Genomic DNA, 13,845 nt, shown 5'->3' with positions numbered 1-13,845 from the left:
TGATTTTAAAATGGTCATCCTCCTGGTCCTTCTTGTGCAAGATGGCAGCTGAGTGACAGGATTGCGTGCTGGCTCTTGCCTGGGGCCCATCCATTCCCACTTGCTTCCTGTCATTTACTTTTGCTTCTGCTCTGACCTTTTGCTTTATTTTCCTTTTCTTTTAGTCTTTCTTTTCCTTCTTTTGTGGCGGGCTGGTTGGCAGCACTGGTGCAGCAGTGAGAGCGAGCTGCATTTGCAGCGGACGACGTGGATTCTCCTGGCAATAGGAGGCAGCAGCAGTGAGGGAGGATGTTCTCCCTGCAATAGGAAGGGGTGGCACACAAGGTCGTTCTCCTACCACTCGGGGCCAGCGGCAGCAGTAGCAAAGGTTATTATCCTGGAGTTTGGGACTGGCAGCAGCAAAACGATCGGTACTGGCAGCAGTGGACTCTTCAAGATGGCAGCACCAGCAAGGGGACATCTGCAGCCAAAGTGAGACAGCCTGGAACCAGGGACTTTGGGTCACAGAGTGAGTGTGGGTTCAGTGGTGTCAGCCAAGCGGGCCCATCGGCGAAGAGATGGTGCCTAAAGTGGGACGACTCCTAGTTGGTGGGTCCAGCAAAGCAGAGGTCTCTTTTAAGACTAGGTTCCGGCATGGACTGGGTCAGAAAGACTGATATTCTGAATTTTTTTGCTTTATCTTCCTAATTTATTCCTATGACCTATAATGGTGGACTATTTATTTCTTTACCTTTCGAATTTCTTTTGTTCCCTACAAATTTGTTCTTGAGTATCTGTACCTCGGTACCTTTGTACCGAAGATGGCGCTGTAATGTGGCAACTGTACACTTTTCATTGCACTCATTTGAGTACATGTGACAATAAAGTTAATTCAATTCATTGGCCTTCCTGTCTAACCTTGAATTCCTGTCTCGCCACTACAGCTGTGCATTCAGCCATTTAAGCCCCAAGTTTGGAAATTCTCTCTCCAAACTTCCTTCAAGAGGTTGCCTAAAACCCAATACTTTGACTTAGTGTTTGGTCAGCTGCTTTGATTTGGTGTCAATATTTGCCCAACTGCACTTCTTGGGGTACCTGACTTCCCTCAGGTGCTGTATGTTAAAGTCCAGCTGGAATTATGAAAAAGTCAAACTCAGCAGTAGCTCCACAGTCAGGAACTGGAGTCTGGTAAGGAATCACTGACCAACATGCATATAATTCTCAGTTCAGCAGAGTTATCAGATAACATAAATCCCAGTTCGCTTGCATTGCATTCCCTCCAAAATGTCAAAGTGAAGAACAGAACTTGAAGAACAACAAACTTAAACAGTTGCATATTTATTTTTATTTGGACAAGTACAGAACAACTTGTATCACAACAGCTTTTTATGACATGATCAACAATGGGCACTTGAGTGCTCACAGATATGTACATATAAAAAAGGTGCAGCATTCAGCCGATCATGATAAAAAGTTAAAATACCTGAATTTTCTGACTTAAAGCTTGTGTGCTACTCCAATTCAAAATATACTCTGCAGGACATGACCAGCATGAAACAGATATAAGTACACAGCAGCACTCTGCATAACACACAGAAATATGCTGTACTTTTAAAATCATTTGAATACTTTGTAGTGTTGGTGCTGAGCCTGACCCCGAGAGTTCCCACTGCACACATTTGAAATCACACAGAAATCTGACCATTTACCACACTTTGCAGCATGTAACATTAGATTATCTGTGAGAGGAAACATCCTATTTTCTGAAAAGAGAAAGAAGTCCAAAATCCACATGTGCAATGGATCATCTCATTTGATCCTGGTGGCAGGGAAGTTTGGTGGAGGAGTTGGGGGGGCATGGTTAAGAGAAAGATAAAAGTCAACTGGTTTGATTGTTAATGTTTTTGGAGCCAAATCAGCTGAAGAACACAACATTTTTCGGAGGACTATTGCCTGGAATGAGTTCAGTTTGTCCAAGGCAATACTGAGACTTCATAAACTAAAAAATGTGGCAAATTCATAAAATACAAACTGAAAAGATAAGTATTTATTAAACATAGAAGATATGTGGATGCTGGACTTCTTTCAAGAAAAATGGAGACTATTGTTAATCCATTGTTTGTCTTTTATATTCATTCAATCTCCAAACACACATACACTAGCGCCAGAACTGAGATGGATTCTGAAGACTTGCCAATGTAGGCTGATCTGCAACAGCAGTCTCAGATCACAATCAATCATTTACCCTGTTACAGATGGAGAGGTTAGAAAGGTCATTCCTCAAATGGGGTTTACAGCAAGAAACATTTATCCTTCAGGTGGACACTAGAGAATTCTCATGATAGCTCATGGAGCAGCCAGTGTACAAGTAGAATACAAACTCCATTTCAAGGCATTTGTTACTACAAAATCCACTGAATAATGTGCCAAAAATTCTGCAGAAACTTGTTTAACCAATGGTCTCTCCTCCTGGACTAATGGGAATCTCTCATGTCATTTACATATTGTATCCAGGATACCCTATGAATGCGATAGCTTTGTTACATTAAAATTTAGAACAGGCCTATTACTTGGAAAAGACTAGCAAAAGTGGAAGACAGATTGAAATGTATACTAATTACCAGAAGCCATTCATTACAAATGTTAAAACTGAGGTGACATTAATTAATCATGGACCAAAGAATTCAAATCAACAGAGAGAGACTTCATTGGCTGCCACTAAGGCACAAAGACCATCAGCTTGAAGAAGATGGTAGGATTGTTAACTCAGAAGATTGAGTTTTTATAGATGGTAGTTAGTTGATTGAAATGTCCTCACATTGCAAAGATCTTTGAAAAAACATTATCCCATGGTGATTATCCAGCATACCTTCTGTGTCTCTATTCCCCTCACCTAGCAAGATAGCAGATAATTGTTTTTATAGGTAGAGTATATGAGAAATAAAAGGTGCCTTGTGTGATTTAAAAGTGGAGTCAGATGTGTAAATTTATATAGATGTAAAGTTATTTGCACACCAGATAGTGCAAGATTTCATACTTTGAGTTCAGTCAGATCCACCTCACTGAGGTATAAATTCTAGATCAATTTGGCAAGGTCTGCACACCTCTACTAACAGCCACCATTAACCCTTGCATGTGTTTTCACTTCTGTCCAGCAATGAGGAATTTGTTAACAAAAAAAGTACTCAAAAGCATTAAGTATATATTATGTATGCATTTTGTTGCCCTTTTGCTTCTATAATTCGGTCAATTCCTGTGCAATATAGTTAGAACAAAAACCATTAGTAAGGATGAATGAGGTGGTAAGGAAGTGAGTCAAAGCAGAACAGTGGCAGCCATTTTCTCATACCCGCGAGGCTGAAATTTGCTGTAGTATGAATGGACAAGCTTCAAGACCACATTACAATCCCACTGTCTGTGTTCGAACTAAATGAGGTATAACTAATCCATTTAGGTAAAAATACCCTTGACATAACTAGCACAGTTGAGAAGAACTTTTCAGAATGAGTACATGAAAGTTCTCATACAGTATTAACAAGTACACATTAACTTGTCAGGATCTTATTCTTTGCAAATGCAATTAAATGTTGTTTATAGACAAGAATTGTCAGTAACATTCTAATAACTTTTCTGGAAGGAATGATTAGGTTTGAAATGGCAATCCCTCCTCCATTAAGGCGGCTCCAGTTGTTCAAGTTTGTTAGCTTTAAGAATACAGGAGTTTAAGGCTTCGGTGGTAAAATCCTCTGAGAACTTTTCAGTGGTCAAGGTATGAAAACTAAGTCACGGCCACACGACTAGTAATAGTCTAAATGAATCTCAGTGTAATCAAGAGCCACAAGGCAGGTCACCACAATCATAAAATGCCATCGTTCAGTGTAGAGAACAGATATCTCGCCGTATTCTAGAGCACTCACCCAGTACATTCCAGCTGATACACAGTTAATGCACTCATCAGTGACTTGGTTTGATCAGTCCAATGGTGCATGAAACAACAGCCTGTTTTAATAAGTGGAAGAAGCAGTACTCATTGAATCATCGCCAAGCTTTGTACTGCTGGGGTATATGCTAGCAAAGTATCGGACATCCCGGTCTCGATCAGCCTGCAGTGCCACAGCGATTTGCTCTATGGCCTCCTGGTGAGAACTGCCTGAGTTCATGAAGTATTCTGTAAGAAATAAGGAGATGAACTGAACTGGTAGGATAACCTTTATTTTACCTCCTAACCCCCATAAATACATCTCAGCCAAGGGCTCTAAACTGCAACAAATGGAAAAAGATGCACCTTGAGTATAAATGTTCCAACCTTTGGAAAATAAAGAGTCTCCTTTTAAATTCTACAAGATCACCAAATGTTTTCAGAAATAAAGTATCAACTCGTAGTTGTCCCTTGTTTCTGTAAATGAAATGGGCATTAATATAAAGTATCAGCCTACTTTCCTTCTTTTTCCTTTTTTTAAACGCCCCAAAATTTAAAAGTGTCAGAGGGTGGTTGGCTTCCAGAACACTCAACATTTAACAAGTACTTACGAGAACAAGAAGCACTATAGCAGGTTATGGACCAGGTACTGGGAGATTAAAGTTGGCAGGTGCTTAATGGTTAGCATGGTTAGTTCCCATGCTGTAATACACTACGGTTAGTGTATCTTTCACCCTCTTGCTTAACAAAGGATCTATGTTCTGCTACCATATGAAAGAGAACTTTGCTTCCACCAGCTTTTCAGAAAGTGTTCCAAAGAATCATGACTGTCAGAAGATCTCTTACATCATCGATGTTTTAAATGGGCCACCATTATTTATTTTTTTTTTTTAAAAAAAAGTGAGCCCAGATTCTAGATCCTCCCATTGGAGGAAACATTGTTTCCACACCTACCTTGACAAAACTTGGGATATTTACTGAGATTTACTTATCTGAATTAGGTTTTGGTAGTGGAATTGGAGATAACAATTTGGGACACACAAAACACAGAATTACTGAATCATTCCAAAACAATCCGACCAGTTATGTTCATGCGAGTTTTCCACAAGAACAATTTCCCTGGACACATTTTTCTAATAGGCTAATTTTGTCTCCTCTTCATATCATTATGAAATTCTTTTTCGAAAGCCCTTGACTGACACCACCTCCACCACACACAGGCAGAGCATTCCAGATCCCACTCACTCACAGCATGGAAATGTTTTTCTCATGTTGCCACTGCTTCTTTTGCTGATCACCTTGAATCGGTGTCCTCTGGTTCTTGATCCATTTGCCAACAGGAATAGTTTCTCTTGTACTGTGTTTGGATCCTCATAATTTTGAGTACCTCTAACTAATTTCTTCTCCTCCAAGGAGAACAGTCCCATTTCTCCAATCTATCAACATAGCTGAAGTTCTTCATATTTGGAGCCAGGAAATTTTTCTGCACCTTGTCGAATGCTTTCACATCCTTCCTGAAGTGTAGAGGCCAGAACTAGATGCTAAACACCAGCAGAGGCTGAAACAGTGCATGTACAGGTTCATCATAACTCCCTTGCTTCTACATCCAATTTATAAGGCCAAATTTCTATAAGCTCTAGTAACAACTTTCTCAACCTGCCCTGTGACCTGAGTATTAAAATTCCCCCAAGTCCCTTTTATTCTGCATCTCCTACAGAATGCACTCTCTATCGTATATTGTATATCCTTATTCATTCTGCCAAATTAAGTACTTCATACTTTTGCTGCATTTAAATTTAAGCTGCCACTATCCACCCATTCCATGATCCCACCAATATCCTATTGATATCCATCAGCATTCACCTTACAGTTCACAATGCTTCCAAGTTTTGTATTACCTTAAAATTCTGAAGTTGTGTTTTGTATATGTCTCGATAAAATATCAAGGAAAGTTGAAGTCCTAAAACTGGCCTCTGTGGAAGCCCATTATGTAATTTCCTCCAGTCCCAAAGACTGGAAAGTGGAGTTGAGAGTTGTCAGCTGTTATTCAGGCAATTTTGCATCCAAGCTGCAACTATTCCTTTCATTCCACGGGTCATAAATGCTTTTTCAAACTTGTATGGGGCACATTCTCAAATACCTTTGAGGTTCAAGTAGTCACATTAATGGAATTACTTTCATCATTAACACCACCTATTACCTCATCAAAAAGAAAATTAAACGCGATCTGTCCTTAACAAATCTGTGTTGGCTTTTCTTAGTCCACATTTTTAATGTTGTCCTGAATTATTGTTTCCAAAAAATTTCTGACCAAGGTCAAACTGACTGGCCTGTAGTTGTTTATTTCTGAACAAAAATGTGACATTTTTAATTCTCCAGTCCTCTGCAAGCTCCTCCCAAGAACAGAGAGAATAAGTAGAGCATGCTTATTTGACAACTAACAAATTTGAGCCCATCCAATATTTCAGTTACCTCCTCACTCATTTTATTGCGGGCAGCATTTTCATTCTCTACAAAACACAAATATTCATTTAATACCTCAGCCTTGCCCTCTTATTTATGCATAAATTTAAACTGTCCACACTCCAATTTTTATAATTTATATTTATTTAAAACAACCTGTTCAGACATGTGGGCAGATGGGACTTACACCCAGATCTTCTTGATTAGCAGTAGGGAAACTACTGTCTTCAAAGGCTGTATTTTGTTCTCTTAAGAGTTTTGCTTGCCAATACTGAAAATTTGCCCTCCCTCAGTTACTTGAATCTGGCGTGCTCTGAGCTTTTCTAAGCTCACTCAAACCTTTTGATGCAATGGACACTGTTCCCTAAGTGTTCCTTTACTGATAGTTGATTCAATACATTCCCACTAATCAGTACCAGAATATCTCCTTTCTTGTGATTTGAAACACACTGATGTAGTAAATTCTTCCAGAAAAAACATAGAAATTCTTACCTCTCTGCACCTGCCACCCCCAACACTATCCCTATCCCTATCCCAGTCACCCGTTATAACGACAATTTCGGCACTTCTCCAACTTCCTTGAAAATTTGTTTTATTATAATTTTTCAAACCGGCTGGTGACCTATATGTAGAATATCCACTCATATAACCAGTAAATTTAATCTAGATCTTATTATTTAAAATTTACTATTTAAAAACATATGCTTTTGAGGATTTTTTTTACTAGAGAGACAGAAATAGCAAAAGATCTCACCTTTTTCCAATAGAGTTTGTCTCAAAGTTTTTGCTAATAACACTCTGACATTTGGAACAGGATCAGATGCTAACTGTAGTAAGTGTGGCATCAAGTGCTCAGTAAACTGTTCCACAGGAATATAATCATCTTCAAGCACAGCCTGCATTTAAATGTGTAGAGAAATGCATCCTTTAATGTACAATGTTTATGAAAACAAAGTTCAGACTGTTATTAACAACTGAAAGCTTACAGGTTCTATAGCACTAAATTGTAATTTTATCACAGCAAGCACCCTCTGTTGAGGGTACCTGGTTGAAAACTTGGTAATCAAGTATACTTGTACTGTATAGCCTCAGACGCAACCTGGTGATGCTCAATGAACAGGAACCACATTTTCCACAGTACCTGGCGCACTTTTAGGTTCATCATAAGCAATTGAGAGGAGATTTCTCTACCAGAAAACATCAAAACTGGCTTGATGAGTGGAATCAAGAGAGACAAGAGCTACTGAATCACAAGAAAAGGCCCTCCTGAACTGGAAGCACAAACAAAACTTGAAGGAAAGAAAGCAAGTCTTTAGACAAATGAATGCAGGGGTCCAACAAGAAACTGAAAGATAAAGAACGGATGGTGGGTGGGAAAAGCTCAGGGAATTCAGCAACTCATTGACAGTCATGACATTAAGAAGCAGCAGGAGTAGGCCAGCCAGCTCTCATGCCTGCTCCACAATTTAAGATCACAGCTGACCCGACTGCAATTTCAAATTCAAAATCTGCCTACTCTCCTTGCTCATCAAGAATCTGTCTACTTCTGCCTTAAAAATATTCAAAGGCCCTGCTTCCACCACTTTTCCAAAGACTCTCCACCCTCAAAAAAAACTCCCCTGGTGGGTGTTAAATTGTGGCACCTTATTGGGCATATATGGATTCTTCAGCAGCCAAGACCACCCACAGCCCAAGCACCCATGCACGTAGCTACTTCGGGTGAGTAACAAGTGAGTAACCCAGGACAGAGAGCGTGGCAGCATTTGCTGGAAGGAGGATATTGCTGATCTCAATACAAGTGCCTTCAACCATGTCCCACATCACGCTGTGCACCGCCACCTCAGCACAACTCCAATCTGACAGGTTGGCAAGGCCCTCGACAAATGACTGCTAGCCAGGTCACTGGTGCAGGGGGGATTCCTGCTGAAATACAGTGGACAAGTGTTTCTGGGACCAGTACATGACCTCATCTTCCTCATCAGAGGGGAGAACATGGCAAGGAGCCCAAATAGCACAACTGTAGCCATTTTCAAAGAAAGGGGATGACCGACTGCATTTTTTACTGAGAGTGGGCTGGTGCTGGTGAGGAGGCGGAAGAGATCCAATAACAATTCAAAGAGAATTAGGCCATTTGACCCGTTGAATGTTCTCTGCCAATCGATAATAGCGATATGTTTCTCAACCCCATCCTCCTGCCTTCACGTAACCCTTGATTCTATTACTAATCAAGAACCTATCTCCCCGTCGTAAATCCACTCAAAGGTGTGGGCTCCACAGCCCTTTGTGACAATGAATTCCACAGAGTCACCACCCCCTGGCTGAAGAAATTCTTCCTTATCTCAGTTCTAAAGGGTAACCCCTGGACTCTGGATACCTTCAACAATAGCACACACTTCATTAGAAATGTGGTCCAAAAAAGTGCTCACAGCATTCCAAATGCAGTCTGACCAGAACCTTTTACAGCCTTAGCAGTATATCTCTGTTCTTGTATTCTAGTCCTCTGGAAATGAAATCTGTCAAAATTCACACGACACCAGGTTATAGTCCAACAGGTTTATTTGAAATCACAAGCTTTCAGAGGTGTAGCCCCTTCGCTAGGCCAAGTGAGAGAGAAGCACTCAGAATTTATAGGCAGAAAGATCAAGGGCGCAGAAATGAAAAGATCATACAAATGGTGTACGAGTGGAGTGTCAAATAATAATTCTCTGCAGGTAATCAAAAATGTTTGACAATGAGAGTAAAGTGTCAACAACTGAAATAACAAGTGAAGGGATGACCTATAATCCTATATATATGTGGCCCCCACCACTTTGTTCTGTATCTGTAATATCTTCCTTACTGTCCTGTTTTGATAAATAATGATCTCTGTACCTTAATTAGTTTGTACAGTTTTGAATTACTTATTACTTTGGTTGGACCCTCAGCATGCGACTCTTACACCTATCATGGTATTCTAATCATTTGGTTTGTCTCCAGCACCACTTAATTTTTAATATTTTGTAATTGTCTTTCTGACTCCTTTAAATCGGATTATAGGACATCCCTTTGCTGGTTATTCAGCTATTGACACTTTACTCACACTGTCAAACATTTTTGATTACCTGCAGAGAATTATTATTTGAGACTCCACTCACATCATTTGTATGATCTTTTGATTTCTGTGCCCTTGATCTTTCTGCCTATAAATTGTGTTCTACGTGCTTCTGTCACTTCACCTGATAAAGGGCTATGCCCTGAAAGCTTGTGATTTCAAATAAATTTGTTTCACTATAACCTGGTGTCATGTAACTTCAAACTTTGTCTACCTCAGTCCAACACCGGCACCGCCACATCATGGCTACCAAAATGAATGCTAACATTGCATTCGCCTTCCTAACTATAACAGAACTTGCATGTTAACCTTAAGAGAATTCTGAATTAGGACTCCCAAGTCCCTTTGTGTTTCAGATTTCCGAAGCCTTCCCCATTTAGAAAATAGTCTATGCCGCTGTTCTTACTGTCAAAGTGCATAACCTCACACCTTCCCACATTGTATTTCATCTGTCACTACTTTGCCCACTCTCCTAGCCTGTCCAAGTCCGTCTGCAGCCTCTCCACTTCCTCAACACTACCTGTCCCTCCACCCATCTTTGTGTCATCTGTAAACTTAATAACAATGACCTTAGTTCCATCATCCAGATTGTTTATATATAATGTGAATAGTTGTGGCCGCAACATAGACTCCTGTGGAGCTCCACTAGTCATGAGCTACCGTCCTGAAAACAATAACTATTTATTCCCAATCTCCTCCTTCTGCCAATTAGCCAATCCTCTATCAATACCAATACCTTGCCCCTAACACCTTCAAGCTCTTAACTTATTTAGCAACCTTCTGTGCAGGACCTTGGCAAAGGGCTTCTGGAAATTCAAACAGATCAGGTCCATTGGGTCTTCTTTGTCTAACTTGCTCATTACCTGCACAAAAGAATTCTAACAGATTTGTCAGGCATGACCTCCTCTTGATAAAGCCATGCTGACTCAGCCATATTTTACCATACACTTACAAGTACTCTGCAGACTCATCTTTAATAATGGACTCTAAAATCTTGACCATGGTCAAGCTAACAAGCCTATACTTCATGCCTTCTGCCTCCCTCCATTCTTAAATAGGGATGTTACATTAGCCACTTTCCAGACCTCTAGGACCCTCCCGATTCCAGTGATTTCTAAAAGGTCACCACCAATACCTCTAATCTCCTCAGCTATGTCATTCAGAACTCAGATGTAGTCCATCTGGTCCAGGTGATTTAACCACCTTCAGAATTTGAGGCTTCCCCAGAATCTTCCCCCGAGTAATAGGCTCACATTTGCTCCCTGTCTCGAAGTTCTGGTATGCTAATGTGTCTTCTTCTACTGTGAAAACTGATGCAAAGATGGACCATTCCAAAAATCCAAAAACTTGTTTTTTGGAATGGTCTTCCTGTAAAAAATCAAGTGCAGACAGCAGCACCAATGTTTAAAAGTGGCCTTCTTCAATTGCACAAATGTCTTTTGATTCTGTTAACTAGGAGGGATGATGGAACTCAAATTGTTGCCCTCAAATTTGGCTGCCTTGGAACTTTTTCACTACTGTGATCCTCACCAAGGGACTTGCCAGCACACAATACCTGCACAAATTGGCGTCAAGTGACAATGGTGTGGTGACAATGTTATTCTCCAAGTTTCTTGTCACAACACTCCACTTGATGAACTTTCTGATGTGGTGGAGCTTCCCTGTAGGACAAGCAGGAAACTGTTTAACCTGCAGCACCTTTTGTCTAAGACCAAGTCTAGCCATTGGGAGCATCCTTTCAATGAAGGAGATATCTACAATGAAATTCAACATTTCCAAAGACCTCAATCTTGACATTACGTTTGTAGACTGCAGAGATGTAGTCATATCTGCATTGCCACATGCATTACAGACATCGACAAGATACAGCAAACATCTCACACCTCTAGAGAAATATCATGAGTGTCTCTGCAAAATCCAGCAAATCCACTGCTAAGACGTTCCAATATTAGTAGCCTCCTTCAGGCCTAAACCCTCAAGTAGTACTAATTACAGCCAATCAGCTGTGCTGGACAGCCATATTGCTTGCATGCTTGACAAGACTTCCAAAACATGTTCAAGACCCTGGAGAAACTCTGTCTTCCTCCACTGTCATGTCATGTTTCGATCTTGGTTGACTTTGCTCTTAGTAGTAAGGACTCATTCTCTCCCTTTCACATCTCTTTTTTCCTTTCCCCACTAGTAACAACTCCTGTGTCCTTTGCATTGGGACTCTGGAATGTCTGACCTCTTAGTCTTCCTCTGCCTCAGTCAAAAGTATGAAAAAACAAATCTATTTTCCAACACCCTTCAGTTCTAAAGAAGAGTCATACCATACTCGAAATGTTAACGGTTTATTCTCTCCACAGATGCTGCTAGACCTGCTGAGTTTCTCTAGCATTCTGTCTTTGTTTCACATTTCCAGCATGTGCAACAGGATACAAGCTCTCAGCTCTGAGCTTCGTCTCACCAAGTGGTTACCCATGAGAACAGAGAACACAATTCAAGGATGTCCTCAAGGCTTCCACGAAAGAATGCCAAATCCCCACTGTGTCTTGCCCTAGACCACTCAGAAGAAGCACCTACAAGCAACAGTCTCCGACATCTCCATCACACCGAGGTGGAGGTCAAGCGGAAGCAGGAGCCAAAAAAACCTGAGCAACTCACTAATCCACCTCTTCAAACACTGCGAGTATATTCAACGGTAGTCATTTCAGGAACCACAACTATAGAGAGTGGAAGAAAGTAGTTCACAGTTCCGAGGGACTGCCTAAGAAACGATGCATGCACCTCAAAAATGATATGCTCAGGTATCAGTCACAGGAAGATTAGAGAAAATCTCCATAGCAACACTCCATGCATACTTGCGACTAATGTCTGTAATGCTAATGGACAGAAGTTACTGAGATTCGGTTCAGACATGATAGTTGAATTGCGTCCTGCACTAAGATGCTACAAATACTAGGACAGGGGAAGGTCTCAACCATACAACGATTTGTAATTATGGAATAAATGTATAAGTTCCGCAGTATTCCACGTACAAACAGATGAGGGAAATGTCAGGATGGGGCAACGCTGCTAGATGGGTTGCTTACCTGGCAGACAAAAACAAAGGCTTGACGACCTGACCACTTCACAGAATGGCAGAACTTATCAACAAGTTCATGAATGAGGTCAACTGCTAATGCAGGAGTTGCAGATGCATAGAATTTTCTAATCATCTCACCAACCTGGAGGAGAACACAGGAATCATCAATTATTAAAATGTTACTTTTTTTGCAAGAAATAAACATAATTCATAAAGCATTTGCTTGCGAAGGCTACGGGTTGGCAAATACTATACCAGATAAACAGGTTGTGGTCAGGGAAACAGCAGTGACAGGAAACACAGGTTTGCTACAGAAATTAGATTTTCATTTCTCAATAAGTTTATGCTTTTATTAGAAATTTAAGTCATCAGTGGACTATAAACTGCTTGAACTAACCTTAACCATCATTGCTGGGCAATATTCAGTCTTTGCGGTCACAAAATGAACCTACCCCCACTACAACCACAACTCCCCCTAAGTGAAATTAGTGCACTCAGTAGATACCAGAAATCATATCTAACACCTAGCCTGTATGCGTAGTAGAAAATGTGTTTTCTTATTGCATTACGAAACAGATTCTCAGTTACTTCTATCAGCATTTGTAAAACTTACCAATCGGTAGGCAATCCAGCGGACTGAAGAAACCTTATCGGCGCAGAGGCTGAGTGATATGGGTCGTAGGTAGTCATACACATCCTTAGGATTGTACAGTTCCAGCAGCAAAATCAATTGCCTAAAATGAAAACAAATGGAAACAGCCAAAGGCTACACAAGTGACACAAAAATGTATTCAACCTGCAAGCTAATCCACTGAGGTGAGGGTTGGGGGTGGGTGTAAAGAATCAGGAAAATGAACACTAACAGTAAAACCTGAAATAAGAACAACTGGCAAAGAGCACGGGAGGAAAAAAAATAAGGAACGTCATTATGCATTGCTTTAGTTCACATTCGTTGTTCAGCAAAAACTATTTTCCTTCTACAACAGCGTCTGCATTAATCTACAAATTGTAGAAACAAACAGGATGAAAGGTTATCTTCTGAGAAGTGATGGAACAGGTTAAGCTTGTATCTGCCAAAACTTAGAAGATTGAGATGTGATCTTATTGAAGCAAAATCCTGAGGGAACTATGGATGTTGACATGTTTCTCCATGAGTGAATCTAGAAACATGGCACAGTTTAATATTAAAAAGGTACCTCCCATTTATGGAAATGAAAATTGCATTCTCTCACAGGATCTTTATTACATGGAATTCTCTTCTCCAGAGTGCAGCAGAAGCTGGATCATTGAAAACTCTTAAAACTTGAATTAGATAAGATTTTTGAT

At 40.4% G+C, this 13,845-nt stretch overlaps 1 protein-coding gene across 1 annotated transcript; it reads right to left on the bottom strand.

The window, feature by feature from the left end:
- Positions 1-1,301: 1,301 nt before the first annotated feature.
- LOC125481242 (serine/threonine-protein phosphatase 4 regulatory subunit 1-like) lies at positions 1,302-13,285 on the bottom strand (the record flags this gene model as incomplete). Its single annotated transcript, XM_048592535.1, has 4 exons — positions 1,302-4,147; positions 7,116-7,257; positions 12,527-12,661; positions 13,133-13,285. Coding segments are annotated over 4 exons (594 nt in total), but the record flags the coding sequence as incomplete, so codon positions are not given.
- Between the last annotated feature and the right edge of the window lie 560 nt (positions 13,286-13,845).

Source organism: Rhincodon typus, unplaced genomic scaffold, assembly GCF_021869965.1.
Source record: "Rhincodon typus isolate 14 unplaced genomic scaffold, sRhiTyp1.1 hic_rhity00001411, whole genome shotgun sequence".
NCBI lineage: Eukaryota > Metazoa > Chordata > Chondrichthyes > Orectolobiformes > Rhincodontidae > Rhincodon > Rhincodon typus.
The sequence above is the reverse complement of the archived record's forward strand: the minus strand, read 5'-3'. Positions and strand labels throughout refer to the sequence as shown.